The sequence below is a fragment of the Myotis daubentonii genome, chromosome 4, assembly GCF_963259705.1.
Source record: "Myotis daubentonii chromosome 4, mMyoDau2.1, whole genome shotgun sequence".
Taxonomy (NCBI): domain Eukaryota; kingdom Metazoa; phylum Chordata; class Mammalia; order Chiroptera; family Vespertilionidae; genus Myotis; species Myotis daubentonii.
The window spans coordinates 78,757,518-78,778,560 of NC_081843.1; the positions used below are offsets into that span (position 1 = coordinate 78,757,518).

At 43.6% G+C, this 21,043-nt stretch overlaps 1 protein-coding gene across 2 annotated transcripts in view; it reads left to right on the forward strand.

The window, feature by feature from the left end:
* Positions 1 to 13: 13 nt before the first annotated feature.
* Positions 14 to 21,043, forward strand: part of MRPS27 (mitochondrial ribosomal protein S27) — an 87,041-nt gene continuing 66,011 nt past the window's right edge. Inside the window, exons 1-3 of one of the 2 annotated variants that reach the window (XM_059694362.1) lie at positions 14 to 103; positions 4,546 to 4,623; positions 19,481 to 19,551. In XM_059694362.1, coding sequence (XP_059550345.1) covers positions 31 to 103; positions 4,546 to 4,623; positions 19,481 to 19,551 — 222 coding nt within the window. In that variant the 5' untranslated portion in view covers positions 14 to 30. Of the gene's footprint in view, positions 104 to 848; positions 971 to 4,545; positions 4,624 to 19,480; positions 19,552 to 21,043 lie in introns of those variants that run through there. The other variant, XM_059694364.1, reaches the window with a different exon arrangement.

A 21,043-nucleotide genomic window follows, 5' to 3' on the forward strand; every position in this document is an offset into this window, starting at 1 on the left:
CGGTCGGCGGCCGCCTTGGTAGAGTCCAAGATGGCGGCCCCCATGGTCCGGCACGGGGTCCTCCTGGCGCGGAGAGTGCCTCTGCCTCACCTCTCCCTGGCAGGTTGGTGGCTGCTGCCTTCGTGGGGCTGCTCCGTTAGATCCCTGAGAACCCTGTTCCTTGAGTGAAAGCAGCGATGGGCTTGGAAGAGGAGAGGGAATGCTTCTGGGGTCTCGTTGCTGGAGAAGTCCTGGGGGGTGTTCGGTAGCACAGCACGGGGAGGCAGCGTCTCCGACCCGTCTCCGTTTGTAAAGTAATAATAGTGTCTGCCCATCCACAGGGGTAACGAGCAGAGAACGTCTAGCCTGAGCGCTTTTGCGTAGGACTGGCTGGGTCTGTGTCAGGGTGACTGCCTTCTGCTGAACCTGAAAAGCCCCGATGTGCCCCCCCCCCCCCCCCCCCCCCGGCTGGGCTCTGAACAGGGTCTCCCTGCAGGTTTCCTCGGAGGGGCGTCCTAGCGGCCCCTTCACCGCGCACAGGGGCCAGAGCCCGGGTTCGGCTGGTGGGAGTTCTCAGTGTACTCAGCTCACTCTACCTGATGACCTTGGGCACAATTTTCGGTTGACCTTCCTTAGCTGGTCTTCTACCTGTAGGCAATGAACGCTGGTAGTTACTTCTAAAGCACTTCGATATGAGTGGATGGCAGCCCACCCAAAACCTGTTTCGTGGATAAAGACATGGGGAAAAATATTTTTTTAACATTTTCAGAAGCTAAATCCTGATAAGTGTACATGATTAAGTGGTTAAAATAACCCCTGTCGATGTTTTAGTGCCTGTTATCTCCTCTTTCCATCATTCCTCCTGTAGCCCCTATTAGGAAGGCAGCACATACACTCCTGCTCACACTTCGGGAGCAGCCATTAAATATCAACGTGAGGTCACAAGTTGGCCGCCCGAAGTTTTCTGAGGATGAACTGGTTGGCCTAGCTGGTAAAAATATTTAATATTTAATGTACAGTGGTATGCATAGTGCCTGGCATCTCAAGCGGTTGTAGCTATTTACAAGCATATTTAGTGATGCTTGTCTATGTTTCAATGTCAGCAAGACTTTAGATGGTCTATTAGGGAGGGTATTGTGGTTGCTTAGAATGTCTGGGGACAACCATTCATTCTAACAAGGGAATGGTGATTAGATAAGGGAGAGAATTTCTAGTTAGCATTTTGGTCTTTATTTGAACTGGTGAACTTGCGGTAGGCTATACACCTGTGCTATTCCATGGTGGTAGCTACTAGCTGCCTATGGCTATTTAAATTATTGAAAATTAAATAAAATTTAAAATTCAGTTTCTTAGTCACACCAGCTATAGTTTAGGGGTTCACTAGACACCTGTGGCCAGTGACTACTGTATGGGGACAGCTGAGAGTTGAACATTTCCATCATTACAGAAAGTTATATTAAACAAGCACTGGGTTAGGCCATAGATCAGTGGTTCTCAATCTTCCTAATGCCACGACCCTTTAATACAGTTCCTCATGTTGTGGTGACCCCCAACCATAAAATTATTTTCGTTGCTACTTCATAACTGTAATTTTGCTACTGTTATGAATTGTAATGTAAATATCTGATATGAAGGATGTATTTTCATTGTTACAAATTGAACATAATTAAAGCATAGTGATTAATCGCAAAAACAGTATGTAATTATATATGTGTTTTCCGATGGTCTTAGGCGACCCCTGTGAAAGGGTCATTCGACCCCCAAAGGGGTCGCGACTCACAGGTTGAGAACCACTGCCATAGATGAAAGGAGTCTTGAAATGAGGAAATGGAGGCTATAGGCAAGTAATATAAATAAGTAGGATAGTGCATTATAGACCATTCCAGATTTGAAAATGCTGATAAGGAGCCTGACTTGAAGTCATCAAAACATCTTGAACCATTACAGGATAAGAGAGGAAAAATAGTCTACTTTGTACAAACTCACAGCAAATGTATTGTTCTGTCCAACTTTATAGAAATTCTTTGATTCCAGTGTTAATATATAGACCTTCCAACTATTATACAGAGATGGAAAGAACTTTAAATGGTGTCATTTATAAAGCATCTCAGAAAGATGAACATCCTGCTTTTAAAGGCTTACAGAAAATGGAATGTCTCTCTTTCTTAAGGTGTGGGATAGAGCCCATCTGTGTTCTCTAAACTTTGAAATTCTGGTCCTTTGGAGGTATTTTTTTCAGAATTAAATGGAAAAATATTTCTTATAGTGGATAGTTAAGTTAGAGAATGGTTGTGTTAAAAATTGACTGGCTGAAGGATAAGCAGGTTACCAAATTACCACAAATTTGGTGACTTAGAACAATGCAGATTTATTATATTACAGTTCTGTAGGTCAAAAGTCTGACACGGGGTCTTGCTGTGCTAAAATCAAAGTGTTGAAATGTTGGGGTCCAGCCCCAGCAGGTCCAGGGGTTCCCAAAGGTGTGGACGGAGTCGGCGAAGAAGGAATGACACGGAGACAACGTTCAGTTGATCAGCATAGCCAGGTTCTTTTTTTATTGTCCTGTTACATCTGTATTTATACCATTTGATCCTATAAGCACACCTCTATAATCACATCATGGTATGTTTTTGGTAACCTACAGTTCCTTGTTTCATTTCCATAGTTTCTTATCCGACCTTTGCCAAAAATCCTGTCTCTATCTAGTTCTGTTGATTTTAATCTTGTCTAGGTTAATTAATCTCTGTGTTCCATTATAAGGGCTATTCCAAGATCACTATTCTACTGCTACTGATAAGCTACAAGGAAGTGACTGAAGGAGATTATCCTACCCAGTAAAGGTTATGTCCTCCCAGCCCCCCTGCTTGCCTTCCCTGGGACTGCCCTGTGTCGGTGGGTCTCCAGGGGTATAGGCTTTGGTGCTTTCCCTGGTGGGCAGACCCCTGGGGATGTGGGCCCAACAAGTCCCAAATTTATTGCCAACAGTCTTAGTCCAAGTTCTTCATAAGTAGTACACGGTATTTCTGTAACACTAGGGGGTTTCACTGATTTATTCTCTTCCTTAGTCCTGTTAATCCCTAACGGCAGGGAGAAATCCCCACCTGGGGAAACAACCTTTCTCAGGGAGGTGGTTCCGGTTATAACACATAGCGCTAAAAAAGGGGGAGCAAACATATTAAGAACAGTATGCCGTATATGCCAGGTGCCTTGAAACCTATGCTGTGCAGATGTTTCTTCCCTGAAGCGACTGTGTCAAGCAGCAAGGATGGACCGGCCTCCGGCATTGAAAGTGATGTAGAATCTGCTTCCATGCCTTTTCTATCTTTTAAGAACCATCTGCATTCCTTGGCTGATGGTCCCTTTCTCAAATATCTTCAAAGTGAGCAATGGCAAGTCAAGTCCTTATGTCACTCTTTATATCCTTTACACATCACTCTAAGGACCTGACACCCTCTTCTAGCCATCATCACAATCAATTTAGGACATTTTCACTACCTCAAAATACAAAACAAAACAAAAGCAAACTTAGTAAATTACTCCTCAACTTCCCTGAAGTTTTCCTGACCCCTAACCCTCCAAATCTAGGCAATCACTAATTTGCTTTCTGTTTCTATAGATTTGTCTATTATGGACTTTTCCTATAAATGTAATTATATAAAATTTGGTCTTTTGTGACTGGCTTCTTTTTCACTTAGCGTTATGTTGTAGAGATACATCCATGGTGTAGGCATGTATCGACTTCATTTCTTTTTTTATTGCCAAATAATATCCCATTATAAGAATATACCACCATTTTACGCACCTATTCATCATATTTGCATTGTTTCCACTTTTGGGCTGTTATGAATAATATTGCTGTGAACATTTTATACAAATTTTTGTGTGGAAGCATACTTTCATTTTTCTTGGGTATATACCTAGGAGTGGAATTGCTGGGTCGTATGGTAACTTCATGTTTATGTTTTAAGGAACTGACAAACTTTTCCAAAATGGCTGCACTACTTTACATTTTTACCTGAATTGTACAAGGTTCCAGTTTTTCTATATTTATATCAACAACTGTTACTATCTGTCTTTTTTATCATATTCACTCTAGTGGGTGTGAAGTGGAATTTCAATGTATTTTGCCTTTCCCTAATAGCAAATACTAAACATCTTTTCATGTACTTGCTAGCCATTTGCGTGTATGTATATATGTTTGTGTGTGTGCATATAATTTAATGGAAACAAATGGTTCCTGGTCCTAAAGTTATAGGAACAAAATCACCAGCATTTCTACCACCCATAACATTTTTAGTGTATAAATTTTCAGTTCTCGGTATCTTTTTTTGTTTTGTTTTGGTTTTGGTTTTTTCTGTTTGTTTGTTTTCTGTATCTTATACTTGTTAGAGGTTGAGCGTTAGTCGGGAACTGAATTGTTAACTGCAGTATTGGTTACAGCATCATGTTACAATCTTTAAGTCTAGTAAATTGAACATATTACAGAGATATGTTTAATGAAACAGTCATATAAACTAAACCTGTTGTGAAACCATGAATGTTGAGATAATTGTCTTTTTTCCTCAGGTAAAAGGTGTCTGCTTTCTGCAGCATACGTGGACAGCCAGAAATGGGAAGCAAGAGAAAAAGAAGATTGTCACCTCGGTAGGTACCTGTGTGTCATTTGCAGTCACTCCATGTGTTTATGATAATATATTCATACTAGAGGCCCAGTGCACAGATTTGTGCACCCGTGGGGTCCCTCAGTCTGGCCTGTGGGGTTCAGTGGACCTTGGCGTCGCCGCAGCCCAGCCTTACCTACCAGCTCGTTGGGCTCCAGCCCGCTGTCCACCTTGATCCTGCACAGCACAAAGTAGTGCGTCAAGTGGCAGGTGGCCAGGGAGGAGCCTGAGCCCGGGCTGGGCACTGTGCGGTTCCTGCTCACCCTGCCCCCGCTGCACGCCTGCTGCTGCCACCGCTCGGGCATGTAGGGGGAGTGTCTGTGGGAGAGGCTCGCGCCGCTGCAACTGTGCCCGCCAGTGGTGAGCGCAGGAGTTTGGTGCCCATCAGTCAGCTGAGCAGCGCTCCCACTGTGGGAGTACACTGATTACCAGGGGGCAACTCCTGCATTGAGCGCCTGCCCCCTGGTGGTCAGTGCATGTCATAGCAACCGGCCAGTCATTCCGTCGTTTAGTCTTTATATATATAGACTAGAGGCCAGGTGCACAAAAATTTGTGCACTCGGGGGGGAGAGGGGTCCCTCAGCCCGGCCTGTGCCCTCTCGCAGTCTGGGACCCCTCGGGAGATAACAACCTGCTGGCTTAGGCCTGCTCCCAGGTGGCAGAGGGCAGGCCCAATCCCTAGGTGCAGCCCCTGGTCGGGCTCAGAGCAGGGCCGATTGGGGAAGTGGGGTGCCACCCCCTGTCATGCACAGTGCTGGGCAGATTTGGAGGTTGCGATGCCACCCTCAGTCATGCTCAGGGTAGGGCCGATTGGGGGGTTGGGGCACCGCCCCCTGTCACACTCAAGGCAGGGTCCATAGGGAGGTTGCGGCGCCACCCCCTGTCACGCACAGAGCAGGGTCAATCGGGGTTGGGGAGCTCCCCCCGTCACTCACAGAGTAGGGCCGATAGAGGAGTTGGGGCACCACCCCCTGTCACACGCAGAGCAGGGCTGATCAGGGGGCTGGGGCGCCGCCACTCTCACACTCAGGGCAGGGCCGATGGAGAGGTTATGGCTCTACCCTGTCATACACAGAGCAGGGCCCATGGAGGGCGGGGGGGTTGGGGCGCCACACCCTGTCACACACAGAGCAGGGCCGATCAGGGGGTTGGGGCGCCGCACCCTGTCACACACGGAGCCGCAGGGCGATCAGGGGGTTGGGGAGCTCCCCCGTATCAGGCACAGAGCAGGGCTGATCAGGAGGTTGGGGCGCCTTCCCCTGTCACGAACAGAGCAGGGCGGATAGGGAGGTTGTTGCCCCGCCTCCTGTCACACACACAGCCGCAGGGCAATCAGGAGGTTTGGGCGCTGCCCCCTGTCACGCTGATCCCGGTGCTGGGAGGCGTATTACCCTTTTACGATATAGGGTAGAGGCCTGGTGCGTGGGTGGGGGCTGGCTGGTTTGCCCTGAAGGGTGTCCTGGATCAGGGTGGGGGTCCCCACTGAGGTGCCTGGCCAGCCTGGGTGAGGGGATGATGGCTGTTTGCAGCTGGTCACACACCCTTCAGGGTGGGGGTCCCCACTGGGGTGCCTGGCCAGTCTGGGTGAGGGGCTGAGGTCTGAAGCTCCCAACTGCTCCTTTTTTTCTTTTTCTTTTTTTTATTCTGGGCCAGCTTTAGCTCTGACTCCAGCTCTGAGGCCTCTGCTGCTGAAAGCAGGTATCTGGTTTGTTTGGGTTCTCCAATCGAAACAATGTATAACTCCAGTTCTGAGATCCCGGCTCGCTGAAAGCAGGTTTCTGGGGTTTTGTTTAGCTTCTATATTTGTTACAATGTTTCAAACTGCAGGCTCAGTGGCCAGCAAGGCAGGTGGGGAACGTTGGTTTCCTCCGTCACTGAAGCAAGCAAGCCTCATGTTAGTTTCAAACTGCCTGGCTGCTGGCCGCCATCTTGGCTGGCAGTTAATTTGCATATCGTCCTGATTAGCCAATGGGAAGGGTAGCGGTCGTACGCTAAATACCATGTTTCTCTTTTATTAGATAGGATGATGTATTATGAAATGATGCTTTTATGATAACCCAATTCAGATAAGTACATTTTAGCTCTTAAAAGGAATTAGACTTTTGTTTCACACATGGAAAAGTCATTTTTGTTATCCTATTTCTTTTTTGCCTTGATGAGTGGTCTTCCTAAGTTATGTAAACAATTCTTTTTTTTGTCCATTTTTATTGTATAGTTAATTAGTTGTTCTGCAGCCTCTGTTTTATGTTATCTGCAGATAAATTTGTTCTATATTCTTTTTTTAAATATATTTTTATTGATTTCAGAGAGCAAGGGAGAGGGAGAGAGAGATAAAAACATCAATAGTGAGAGAGAATTATTGATTGGCTGCCTCCTGCATGCCCCACACTGGGGATCGAGCCTGCAACCCTGGCATATGCCCTTGACCAGAATCAGACGTGGGATCCTTCAGTCCACAGGCCAACACTCTATCCACTGAGGCAAACCTGCTAGTACTCTTTCATCTTTTATTATTGTCATTTCTTAACTTGTGGTCTTCAAATAGCTTTTTGACTCTCCTCTATTTCATTGCCAGATGACAGATTGATTTGAAAGCAGTGTTATAATCTCATATAAACCATTTAAGGAAAATAGTTGGGTAACACTTCTCAGGCAGTAGGCTCCTCATTACAGGCTCCTGTTCCCTATGTTATATTACACTAATAGCAGCCCTTCTTTCATAAAATAACAAAGCCTAAAAAAATCACTGACCCTATGATCATTTTATAGGAATGTACATGCTACATAATATATTTTATATATAACATCATTGTGATAACATCAGATGATTGGTGATAGTTTTATGGTGAATGATGTAATTTTTGGATCAGTTCTAGGGCTGATCTAATATTTTCCCCAAGATTTCTTTCTCTGCTTTTTTTTTCTTTTTGGCTTATGTTAAATAAGAAGAAAGTCTCTCTGTGTTTATGGGTTCTTCCCATAATTTGAGCAGGCAGGATTGTTTTATAGCTATCTATAATGTCTACCTTGGAGAGCAGAGTTGGTTTGTGAGACCTGGCATTGGATGTATGGGCAGGAGCCAGCCAAAACAGAGCTGTGGAGAATCTGAAGATTAGTAACTACATGTTTGCACTGAAATGTAGAATCACTGTGAACAACAGACAGAAATGCAGATGGATACAGATGTGGTGTGCTAGCAAAGTCAAATACCATTATTATAGGTGCTGACAGCTTTATTCACAAAATGGTGAACAATTCTTGGTAAAGTTCTGAATGAATCAAAGTGCTATCTTTCCTCAATTTACCTAGTAGTTGCATTTATGGAAAATTCAGCTTATTTTCAAATTATGCCCCCCAAAGTGCTTTGTTTTTATATGTAAAATGGAGTTTTGGTAATTATAGACAGGTATTTTTAGTAGTGTGGATGTCTGCCATGTCATACATGATATGTGGACCAAATATTTTTAACTTTTTATATGGAAATAATTTGAAATTTCCAAAAAATTCATAAGAATAATACAAAGAGCATTTGACCCTTAGCCCAGATTTACATATTTTCACCATTTTGACCCATTTGGTTTTGCTTTCTTATACTCTGTATGCACTTTTTTTTTTTTTTTTTTTTACTTTTTGAAGAGTTTTTTGCATTTATTACACCTCCTTATCCTGAATGCTTTAGTGTATATGACCTGACATTTTTAAAGAAGCCAGTCCCTTTTTTTAATAGGATATTCTTCTTTTTGGGTTTGTCTGAGGTTTCCTTATGATTAGATTCAAGATATGCTTTCCCAGTCAGAATATTGTCAGTGTTATTTTGTCCTTCTCAGGGCACATCTAGAGATACCTGTTGTTGATCTGCCTTCACTGGCAATGTTAATTTTGATCACCTAGTCAAGTGTGTCTGATTTCCTCACTGGAGAGTTACTATTTTTCTCCATTATGACTAATAGGCAATCTGTGGAGAGATATTTTAATATGCAAATATCATGTTGAGCAAAAGTTTTCCCCCAGATTTAGAATCTATTGGGGCATCTTGCCTGAATCAGTCTTTACAACAATTGAAAAATGATGGTTTTCCAACTCCAATAATACTTCCACATTTACTAGTTAGTACTCAGTATTCTACTGTGAGCATGAGCCCTTCTTACTTTCCCATTTCTTCCTTTGAATTATATTTATCTGTTCATTATCAATATGGTCTTCTGGATTATGGATTTCTCTTGTTTTTAATGATTCATTACCATTCTGTCTTAGATTTGGCTAGTAGAAGCCCTTTCAAGCTGACTCTCAATGTTCTAAGCTCATCTTGTACCTTTCCTGCTCTAGCTCGGGAATCAACGCTTTCTCCAAGGAGTCCTGGTTTCTTTTAAAGGGAATGGTATTAGAAGCCAAGATCTGCATACTAGATGTCCTCTTGTCATTGTGGAGTTTTTGCTTCTTAGCCCATTCAGTGGAAAGTATGTATACATCCTATATAATAAAAGGCTAATATGCTAAGTGTCCAGTCGTCTGTTCAACCAATCAAAGCATAATATGCTAATGATATGCTAAGGCCGCTCAACTGCTCGTTATGACATGCACTGACCACCAGGGGGCAGATGCTCTGATCATAGGTTAGCTTGCTGCTGGGGTCTGGCTGATTGGGACTGAGCCAGACGGGCCAGACACACCCTGGAGCCCTCCCACGGTCACTCCCCAGCTGGCCAACTTCCTGCTGGACAGCCGGTTTTGGCCCCATCCCGCTCAGTGCAGGAGCTGCCCCCTGGTGGTCAGTGTGCTCCTACAGGGGGAGCGCCGTTCAGCCAGAAGCTGGGCTCATGGCTGGTGAGCGCAGTGGCAGTGGCTGGAGCCTCTCCTGCCTCTGTGGCAGTCGGACATCCCCCAAGGACTCCTGGACTACGAGAGGGTACAGGCCCGGCTCATGCTCCATTCCTACTAATACTTCCAATTCTAGTATATTCCCACAGGGTTCTTCCTTGCCTTCCTCTAGTCCAGCGGTTCTCAACCTGTGGGTCGCGACCCCTTTGGCGGTCGAACGACCCTTTCACAGGGGTCGCCTAAGACCATCCTGCATATCAGATATTTACATTACTATTCATAACAGTAGCAACATTACAGTTATGAAGTAGCAACGAAAATAATTTTATGGTTGGGTCACAGCATGAGGAACTGTATTTAAAGGGCCAGAAGGTTGAGAACCACTGCGAGTCTAGTCCATATTTGTATCTCCTTCCCATACTGAAAACTCTGGCTCCCAAAAAGGATGATGTTTTGATGTATTGGACAGTCTCAGCATTGTAGGTTACCTAATTTTCTGTTATTTTGCCCATTAAGTGCCAGTAATGCCTGGCTGTCATTCTGACAGAACCCCCCCCCCCCCCAATATATTCTAAAATGTCCTCTAGGGCTCATAATACTCCTTTTGGAAACCACTATTTTAGTGATGAAACTTGACATGGACTCAATTATATTGCAAAGCTTGTTCTGATGTACTGTATGTGAATTAAAAGAAAAGGACTATGGAAGTAAGAAGAGAATGAAGAATTTCAGGAAAGCTATTACTAACACTTTCTTAGGTATGAAGGGAGGTTAGTAAATGAGTCTACTATATTTGGCACCTAGGTATGGAGTATAGTCAGCTGTCTGTTATTCTGAGACAAATCTAGGGGAACGTTTTCATGGATTCCTGAATAAGTAAAAACTGTGTTCATTTTTTGCCAAAAAATGAACACAGTAATCTGCAACAAATAAGTATATGGGGGTAATTGTCTCCTTGTCTGTTAAGATAGTATACTTGGGAACGCAGTACCAGCTACCATTTACTGAATACCACCTAGCCTAGAATACCCTTTGTACATCCTGAATCCTACCCAGTCAGGAGAGAATTTCCCTCACCCTGTCTTCTTACAGCACTTGGTTATGCAGTGTGATGGGGTGAAGAGCCTGCGTTTGGGAGACAGGCGTCTAGGTGTGACCCCCAGATCTTCCAGCTTTCCAAAACTGTCACTTCACCTCGGTTCCTGTACTTGTAAATTAGGGAGGATGGTAATGGCTGCCCCAGCTAAGACCCTGACATGCAGCAGGTGCTCCAGAAATATGTGGAATGAACAGGTCCCTAGGCCCCTTGATTTTACCTCGGTGTAAAAGGTGGGAGATTCTGAAACTCAAATGGCCTGGAAAGAAAAGAGGCATTTGAGACAGTATGTTTTTCTTTACTGTTTAATAGAATGTGATTAAAACAAGCTTTCGCGTCTATGTGCTATTACTACATGCTTTCCCTAACTCGTATTTGAGTGTTTGGGTTAGTCCTTGGCCCTGAGAAGTGAGGGCGCGCTGTGGTCAGGCCAGGCGGGTGATTGATGATTGCGGCGGCCTGGGAAGATCGGGCGGTAGGTGGCGGTGCGGGCTCTTCGGAGATGCCGCGCAGCCTCCCCGGAAGCCTCCGTGCGCGTGTGGGAGGCCTGCCCTCCAGCATGTGGAGTGCTCTGATTGGGCGCGGGGATATGGTGCGGGCTCGCTGATTGGGGGAGCGAGGAGGCCCGCATACCCCGCGAGTCCCCATTGGAGGACGTGGGGAGGAGTGGAGTGGGGGGAGAGGGATGAGGTGTGGGTCTGCGTCTGCGATCTGTGTTAAATGATTTCGTCTTCCTGCCGAGTGCTGTGCTGGAGACGTTCCGGGTTCCCTCGGAAAGGCATGCAACTATGGTGCCTCTGTCTTCGGTCCCATTCGTGGTTTTCTGTTAGCCTGGAGGGAGAGCTGTGGAGATCTGCGCAGCTCGCAGTACGAGGGTTGTTGATTTCCGTGGGGGTGTGGATTCACACCAGTTGTGTTTAGTGTAGCGTATCTGTCCTGCAGTATAGGGGGCAAGCAGGCCATCATGCAGTGCAGGTCCCCAGATAAAAATCAGAAGACAATCTCTGTTCACTGCCAGCTGTGTGCCGGGTTCTGTGCAAGGCATTTCATAGGCATCCTCCATTTAATGCTCAGCCACCTAAGGCAGCTGCTGTTATTCCCCTTCAGAGATGAAGAAACAGGCCATATTACTGCATTGCTTAGAGCCGTACATATTCTATTGCCTTTCCGCTCTTAGTGATTGCTGTAGTGCCTGCAGTTGTACCGTCGAGTCTTCCTTTGCATTGAAGCACTGGATTTCTTGTCAAGCAAACTGAATTGGATTCCTGAGCCCTACTAGCTTAAATGTTTTATTTCTGATTTTCCAGTTTATAAGTAATCATAAAGTAAGGCACCTTTTTTATGTTTTTTTTATGAATTAATTTATTTTAGGAACTCCCTTTCCAAATCCGAAGTGAATTATACCACTGACACATTTGCATTCAGCTCAAAACTGAGCACTGTGGTAATCTCTTACTGACGCTTCTTCCATTAGCTGAGCTTTAGTTTTGCTATTTCATTTCAGCCGTGGAGACCTTTGGCTTATTGCAGTAATTTTTCAAATCCTGCTCTTGAAGCCTGATGGAGATTTTGTGAAGCCTGCTTTCTTAACTCTGTCAGTTCCATATTTGCATCTCTGTGACATCTATTCATTTACCAAGTTCTGTATTTACCATCTGCTGGCTGGGCTGTTCTAGAGGTGGCCTGATTTGTGTGCATCCTCCTCTTTCAGTCTCATTTGCACACACACACACACACACACACACACACCCCAAACGTTATTGTCTAATATTAAAGTTTTATCCTTTAAAACACACGTAAGACATTATTATTTTGCATAGTCAGTTTTCCCTCAGGTTGAAACAGTTTTATTTACTTACCATTCTAGCATCTCAAGTCTTCTTTAGAGGATCATTTTCTATCTTCTAAGAAAATACAACTTCTAAGAAGTTCCTTTTGTAAGTGTTTGCTGCTAATGAATTATCTCAGTTTTTGTTTGTCTAAAAACATCTTATTTTTCTCTTAATTTTAAAAGATAAAATTACTAGATTTGTGAATCTCTGTTGAGAGTATTTACACCTAGCATATTATTCTGCCTTTCTACTAAGAAAATACACATTGGTGTAGTTGTTTTTCCTTTGTAAATAACTTATCTTTTTCTTCTGGCTACTTTTAAAATCCCCTTATTCTTCAGTTTTCCTATAATGTATTATGGTGTGGGTGGAATTTTACTTAATTGATTTGAAATTTCATGTTTCTTGGATCTGAAAACAGTTCTTTTATCATTTCTAAAATTTATTTAGCTATTATCTGGTCATGTATTACCTCTCCCCATTCTCTTTATTTAACTTCTTTTAGAAATTCAATTAAATGTAGTTTAGGCCTCATTTTATTTCCTATTTCTCTTTTATACTTTTCATCTTTACCTATCTTTGTACATTCTATGTAATTTCTTTTAGATCTTTCAGTTCACTAATTCTTACCTTACCTATGTCTAACCTGCTCTAATTTATTCATCATATTGCAGGTTTTTTTTTAAACCTTTATTGAGGTATTCTTTACACAAATAAACTGCACATACTTAAAGTGTACAATTTGTTAAGTTTTGACATATGTACATTTGTATATGTTGATGAACTTATCACCACAATCTAAATAATGAGCATTGTGTTCCCCTACCAACCACCACCAAGTTTTCTCTATACCTTTGCAATCCTTCTTTCCTGCCTCTTCTGCCCACCTTCCTAAATTCCCAGGTAACCGCTGATATGCTTTCTGTCATTACAGATTAGTTTGCATTTTCTAGAATTTTATGCAATAAAACCAACTCTTTAGACCACTTTAAACGAAGTTCTCAGGTTGGTATATCTTGTATAACATAAGTGTGCAAATTAGGGCCTCAAAGGTGTGCGGGCAGACTAGTTTAGAATCCTCAGGTACAGCATCCCTGCTGTTTATCTTTGAATGGTGTATTATTTTCTAATTAATTCACCTTTTCACTGCAAGTGTAGCCCTCGCTGGTCCTGGCTTTACCTGGGGCTCTCTGAACCAGTTTGTCTTCTTATAAAGGCCTTGATTATATCCTCTGTCTCCCATAAGACATTAAAACCAAAGCTGTGTCACTGGGAACCTGCAGATCCTCTCAGGTGACTGCTACCATCAGTGCTCCCTTAAACACTCAAGGTTTGTGCTCCCATCTTGCCTGTGGCCTCTGACAATTACATCTACCTTCTTGATAGCTCAGTCATATATATTTTAATAACAGCTTTATTGAGATGTGTTCACATACCATAAAGAAAAACCCTTTACCATGTACAGTATTGTACAACCAAGCTCAGTCATGTTTGAAAATTTTTCAAAATATTTTTCTTTTATAGTAGGAGGAATATTTTAAGGTATATTTAGTCCACCTTATTCCAGAAACAAAATTTAGTTTAATATATTCTTCAAGCTTAGGAGGAGCAATCAAGACTTATTTTGTATCTCCCCCCTCCCCCCCCCCATGGTAATTTTCAAATATAACCCACTTTAGTCCCAAGAAGCTGCATCACAATCTCCTGGGGCTTTGTTTAAAAAATTGGATTCCTCTGATGTCACCTCAAACCTACAGAATTAGAATTACCCTCCAGGTGTGAGGTTAGGTATCTGAAGTTTTAAAGCCCCTCAGATGATTCATGTCCTCCACCGGGTTTATGAACCAGTACATGCCTATATTTGGAGTAGTGTAGGGTCCTCAATGTGTATGTACTCAGATCATCAAGGGTATTGTTTTCTTCAAACAAGAAGGCTATTTTAATACAAGTTTACATGTCATTTTCTGGGCATACTTCCACATTATCTGTACAGTTTTGTTAAATAAAGTATTTTTCAGATCCATTTTCCATATAGTCTTTCTTATGTATTTCCTGAGACCCTGAGTTACAGGCAAGAAAGCATCTTTTTTAGCACATCCCTTTGAACAAAATCTGAGCATCTGCTGGCCCCTCAGTGACACGTGAAGTGTGATTTTGGCTATTGAAGCCCATAGTCCAGAAGCCTGTGGTGCTGGCCCTCTGCAGGCCTCAGCTGCCCAGCTTTCCTGGCCATCCCTGCTCTATGCAGTTTTCTGCCTCATTCATCACGCCAGCACTATCATAGGAGGTGATTGGTCACACATTATATTTAGCAGCAAACCTCTCTCTGACTTGTAGTATGCAAATGTTATTCATCAGATGCTGGGCCAGCAGCTGTTGCCCTTTTGGAGGCCCCAGCCCTGATTTCACTTGGCTGAAGATGTCTGGATGTGAAGGATTAGAATAGAATCTTGAGTTACCACACTACAGAAGCCAACCTAATCCAATGTTCAGTTCTACATTGTGCGCTCTGTGAAACCCACGAGGAAATGGGGGCCATTGTAATTAGGCCAGTAGACCCTGATCCTGCTTTTTTAAAGTTTAAATTTGAGGTAATTGGTTTTAATGCCTGTCATCTCAACACAAGGGCCTCTATTATGAAGAGATTATAAAGATTTGGTATCATGGGTGTTGTTTAATATCATTCTGTGAGCAGGTAGATTTAACAATATTAGTTTGCCTTAGTGTGAAGAGGTTTTAGGGATATTCTTATTATGTGTGTAGGGGGGTCTCTATACCATTCTTGAGTCACCTGGTGTCAATCCTTTCAGGACAGTTGTGAGAAAAGCTAATTACTTTTACATCATATTAGGTTTAGGGGATTTGCAAAGTTCCTTTCCCCAGCAGCTACTGAATCACTGAGACCGTTACCTCCAGGAAAGAACAGAGGAAAAATTGGTTAAATGCACTGCATTAGGTCTTAAACAAATACTTGTCCGTTGTTTACCTCTGTCTCCTTATTACTTGATACTGATTTCTTCCACTAGGGAGAAAAAAATAAATAAAAAATACCCTTGGAAACCCAGTTATTTTTTCTCCTTTCCTCTCTCCTCACCATTCTTTTCTCCCTCCTTCCCTCTGTCACCCCCTTCCTTTTACCCATTTCTTTAGGTATTTATTGAGTACCTTTTATGGAAATGTTCTAGAGACTGAGAATTTGTCATGAGTTAAAGCCTTGCCTTCATGGATTTTACTTATAAATGTAAAAAAGAGGAAAAATAAATAGATAAAAACACAGACCAGCTATGTAGGCATTTGCAAGTCATAGGAAATATTTTGGATTTTATTCTAAGTGTGATAGAATGCTATTGGTTGAGGGAAGAGAATGATAGGATGTGATTTATCTTTTAAAAGGCTGTGTAGAGATTAAATTGTAAGTGTGGGGGTTAAGGTGAGTAGTCGGGAGATGAGAGATATTGGTGGCTTAACAATGGTAGTGGTAAGAAATATATATATTTACTAGAGGCCCGGTGCACAAAAATTTGTGCACTTGGGGGGGAAAAGAGGGTTCCCTCAGCCTGGCCTGTACCTTCTCGCAGTCTGGGACCCCTCGGGAGATAATGACCTGCTGGCTTAGGCCTGCTCCCGGGTGGCAGAGGGCAGGCCCAATCCCTAGGTGCAGCCCCTGGTCAGGCTCAGAGCAGGGCCGATTGGGGAGTTGGGGCGCCACCCCCTGTCATGCACAGAGCAGGGCAGATTGGGAGGTTGCAATGCCACCCTCAATCATGCTCAGGGTAGGGCCGATTGGGGGGTTGGGGCACCATCCCCTGTCGCACTCAAGGCAGGGTCGATGGGGAGGTTGCGGCGCCACCCCCTGTCACGCACAGAGCAGGGCCCATCAGGGGGGTTGGGGCTCCTTACCCTGTCACGCACAGAGCAGGGTCGATCAGGGGGTTGGGGCGCTGCCCCCTGTCACTCACAGAGCAGGGCCAATCAGGGGGTTGGGGAGCTCCCCCCTGTCATGCACAGAGCAGGACCCCTCAGGGGGTTGGGGAGCTCCCCCCCTGTCACGCAGAGAGCAGGGCCCATCAGGGGATTGAGGAGCTCCCCCCTGTCACTCACAGAGTAGGGCCGATAGGGGAGTTGGGGCGCTGCCCCCTGTCACTCACAGAGCAGGGCCAATCAGGGGGTTGGGGAGCTCCCCCCTGTCATGCACAGAGCAGGACCCCTCAGGGGGTTGGGGAGCTCCCCCCCGTCACGCAGAGAGCAGGGCCCATCAGGGGATTGAGGCGCTCCCCCCTGTCACTCACAGAGTAGGGCCGATAGGGGAGTTGGGGCACCGCCTCCCGTCACACACAGAGCAGGGCCCTTGGGGTGGGGGGGTTTGGAGCGCCGCCTTCTATCACCCACAGAGCAGGGCCGATCAAGGGGTTGGGGCGCCACCACTGTCACACTCAGGGCAGGGCTGATGGGGAGGTTATGGCTCTACCCCGTCACACACAGAGCAGGGCCTGTGGGGGGGGCGGGGGTTGGGGCGTCGCACCCTGTCACACACAGAGCAGGGCCGATCAGGGGGTTGGGGCGCCGCACCCTGTCACACACAGAGCCGCAGGGCGATCAGGGGGTTGGGGAGCTCCCCCGTATCAGGCACAGAGCAGGGCTGATCAGGAGGTTGGGGCGCATTCCCATGTCACAAACAGAGCAGGGCGGATAGGGAGGTTGTTGCCCTGCCCCCTGTCACACACAGAGCCGCAGGGCCATCAGGGGGTTTGGGCACTGCCCCCTGTCACGCTGATCCCGGTGCCAGGAGGCCTCGCGGCTCCGCTGATCCCAGTGCTGGGAGGCATATTACCCTTTTACTATATAGGATAGAGGCCTGGTGCATGGGTGGGGGCTGGCTGGTTTGCCATGAAGGGTGTCCTGGATCAGGGTTGGGGTCCCCACTGAGGTGCCTGGCCAGCCTGGATGAGGGGATGATGGCTGTTTGCAGCTGGTCACACACCCTTCAGGGTGGGGGTCCCCACTGGGGTGCCTGGCCAGTCTGGGTGAGGGGCTGAGGGCTGTTTTCAGGCTGGGACTGAAGCTCCCAACTGCTTCTTTTTTTCTTTTTTTTTTTCTTTTTTTATTCTGGGTCAGCTTTTGCTCTGAGGCTTGGCTCCAGCTCTGAGGCCTCAGCTGCTGAAAGAAGGTATCTAGTTTGTTTAGGTTCTATAATCTAAACTCTGTATCAACTCCAGCTCTGAGATCCCAGCCGGCTGAAAGCTGGTTTCAGGGGTTTTGTTTAGCTTCTATATTTGTTACAGTGTTTCTTAAACTGCAAGCTCAGAGGCCGGCAAGGCAGGCGGGGATCGTTGCAGTCCTCCGTCACTGAAGCAAGCAAGCCTCATGTTCAGTTTAAGCTGCCTGGCTGCCGGCCGCCATCTTGGCTGGCAGTTAATTTGCATATCGCCCTGATTAGCCAATGGGAAGGGTAGCGGTCGTATGCCAATTACCGTGTTTCTCTTTTATTAGATAGGATATTTCAAAAATCTAGAGCCTATAAGAGTTGCTGACAGTTGGTTAAAACAATGAGGTCAAGAATGACACCTGGATTTTTGGCCTGAGAAAGCCAGTGAATGTAGTCGTCATTTACTGAGATGGGAAAGACTTGGGGGAAAAGCAGGTTTGAAGTGGAAGGCTGCAGAATAAAGAGGACATGTAATGTTTAGATACCTATTAGACACTCAAATGGAGATGTCACCTTTGAAGTTGGAAATACAAGTCTGGAGTTACAGATGGAATCAGGTAAACATACAAGTGTGGAGTCAGTAATCTGCAGATGATGATTAGGGCTGTCAGAGAGTGTGTGGTGAAGAGAAGAGTCTACTGTTTAGACATTTAGGAGTGAAGAAGAGGCAGAGAACCTGCAAAGGAACCCAAGAGAGAGAGAAAAGAGTATTTTCATGAAGGTCAACTATATTAAATGCTCATGAGCAGTCAGGTAAGAAGATGAGAATGAAGAATTAACCACTGGTTTTAACTATGTGGAGGTTGTCATTGGTGTTAGTGGGATGATGGAAACCAAAATCTGATTTGAGAGAGATCAAGTGAGAGTAGAATTAAGGAAGTAGTCACAGTTGTACTAGGTATGACTCTTCGGTTGTCTTGCTGCTGAGAGGAGCAGAGCAAACAAGTAGCAGGAAGGAGAGATGAGGGAGATGTGTGGATTTTTTTTGTTTGGTTGGTTGTTTAATAAAGTTTGCCCTTTGTAAAAAAAAAAAAAAAGCGGGGGGCGGGGATGCAGAGTAAATGGGCACAGATGCTGATAGCCTGGTGACTTGATGGTAGGAGGATGAGGTTCTCTTTTGATTGCTTCTGTTTTATACTCACAAAAATAAGACCCATACTATACATATGAGAAGATATGAAATAATGAATTTGGAGATTTATGTTGCCTAGGATTTCAGATATTTTTAGACTCTGAAATAACAGTGTAATCTCAGGAATACCAAGTAGCCATGTGGATGCTCTACTAAAAGAAACTGGAATAGGAGTAATTCAGGCTGAAAATCATTAAGTATAGCCAGGGTACCTTCTCTGATTTGTTCAGGGAATGTATAAAAGTTATTTGATAAATTCCAATTTAAAAAATTTTAATAGCTAATATATTTACCTGGTTCAAAATGCAAAAGGAATAAATGTAAACAGTGAAGAGTCTTCTTCCCTTGGCCTTTTACCATCTAATTCCTTTCCCTAGAGTTTGTCAATAATAATACTTTCTTGTGCCTCCTTTTCAGAGCAACTTTATTGATGCATTTTTTAAAAACTAAATATATGTCATCATTTTAAAAATAACCCTACTGCAATTACATAAATCATTTTTATTTATTTATTTATTTATTTTGGAGGGAGGGGGAGAGGGAAGGGAGAGCGTGTCCTTTGTGTCTACATAAATCATTTTTAAATATTTCTAATATTTGTTATCCTCTTTAATTTCTAAAAATAGCAAGAAAGTGCATCTGTTTTAATCTTGGTTTCATAACGATGGCAGCCATGAGGCAGGAGTTGTATCTGTTAGGTTTTCCATAAGAAATATGTATATTTAACAGGTTCTTTTTTCTTCTTTGTCTTCACAGCTGATCTGGCATCTTTAATGGATAAAACATACGAGAAAAAGTTGCCTGTTAGTTCTTTAACAATATCACGGGTAAGAAAACTTAAATATATATATTTTCAAAGAAAAAAGTAGAAGAAATCAAGAAAGGCTTTTTATATGGATGAGGCTGTGTAAATAAAGAAGATCTTTCATAGGAAATATTTTTCCAGAGTATGGTATGTTTTTGTGGTTACTAATAGGTATTTTATGGTGAAGTAGCAAATTTCTTTGACTGAAATAAAAGCTAATAAATGTATCAGGCTCTGATGTTAGTGGTCATTGTTATGTATCTGATTTATTTTATTTTTCCAGGATATGGTATTCTGTTGTATAATATCATGATTTTTTTTTTTTAGTTGATACACCCATCAGAGGAATAGTATTTACTTGTTAGTATTGGAAGTATTTTTGGTAGCTGAGAAAGTCTGTAAAAGAATGTATATTAATGTCCATGTTAAACTGCTGCAGAGCAGTGGAGGAGAGAATAATATTAGGCTAGGAACCAGGAATAGTAATTGATAGTAACCATTACTGAACACTTTCTATGCCATCTATTGTACTAGTTTCTTCACATATATTATCTTATATATTAATTCTTACAGTGGCCATAAGAAAGAAGCATTATTATCTCCATTTTACATGCAAGGCTCAAGTTGATAAATTTCTCAAGTTCACAAAGGACATAAGTGGAAAAATTGGGCTTCAAACCCAGTTCTCTGTGACACCAAAGTTCTTTTCCTTCAAATAATAACTGATTTTGTCTTTATCGTGAATTAACTTTGTGACATTGGGCAACTGGGCCCCTCTCATTTTCCTCACTTCCAATCTGAGGACAATAGTATTTTCCTTGTAGGGCTGATGTGATGCAAAATGAGCTTTTAGTTGTGAAAGCTCTTTGTAGAAATTAATAGCACCATAAAATTCAAGGTTACTGTTAAATCTAGAAGAGGAAAAAGAAAGAAACTATCATTATTTTTAGTCTGGGTTCTTTCTTTTTGTCTCTTGATATTCTCCTTTTAGTAGGGGAAGAGTTTAACTAGGTCATAACAAATTTTATAGACTCATAATGTTCAGATTGAAGGGTAATAGAGAGGTCATTGGTTCATGAAGGATAAAATCTCTGTTGCCATAATACCTGGTATTTGTTTAGGCAGCACTGCAGAATTTTAAAAACTTTCACATACATTTTCTTATTGGATCTGCAGACCATTGGAAGCAGGTGCCTTCATTCTATTTATGCAGATGGAGCACCTGAGTTCCAGAGGGGCTGTGCCATCTGTTTATGCCATACAGCAAGCAGTCAGGAGAGCTAGCTCTCAACTGCAGTCCTGTGTTTGCACCAGTTTATCCACCCCTTAATGAGATTCCTAAATCAAATCCATAAGTCAGAGGCATTTTGAGAAACTCTCCCCCTTCTTATTCTCCTCTCCCTCATTCTGAGGTTTTAATTATATTCACAACATGTCTTCTACTCTATCTCTTTTGTCTTTGAGTCTCTACTTTAGGGTAGAATCTATCCTTGGAATAGCTCTTTCTGTTTCCT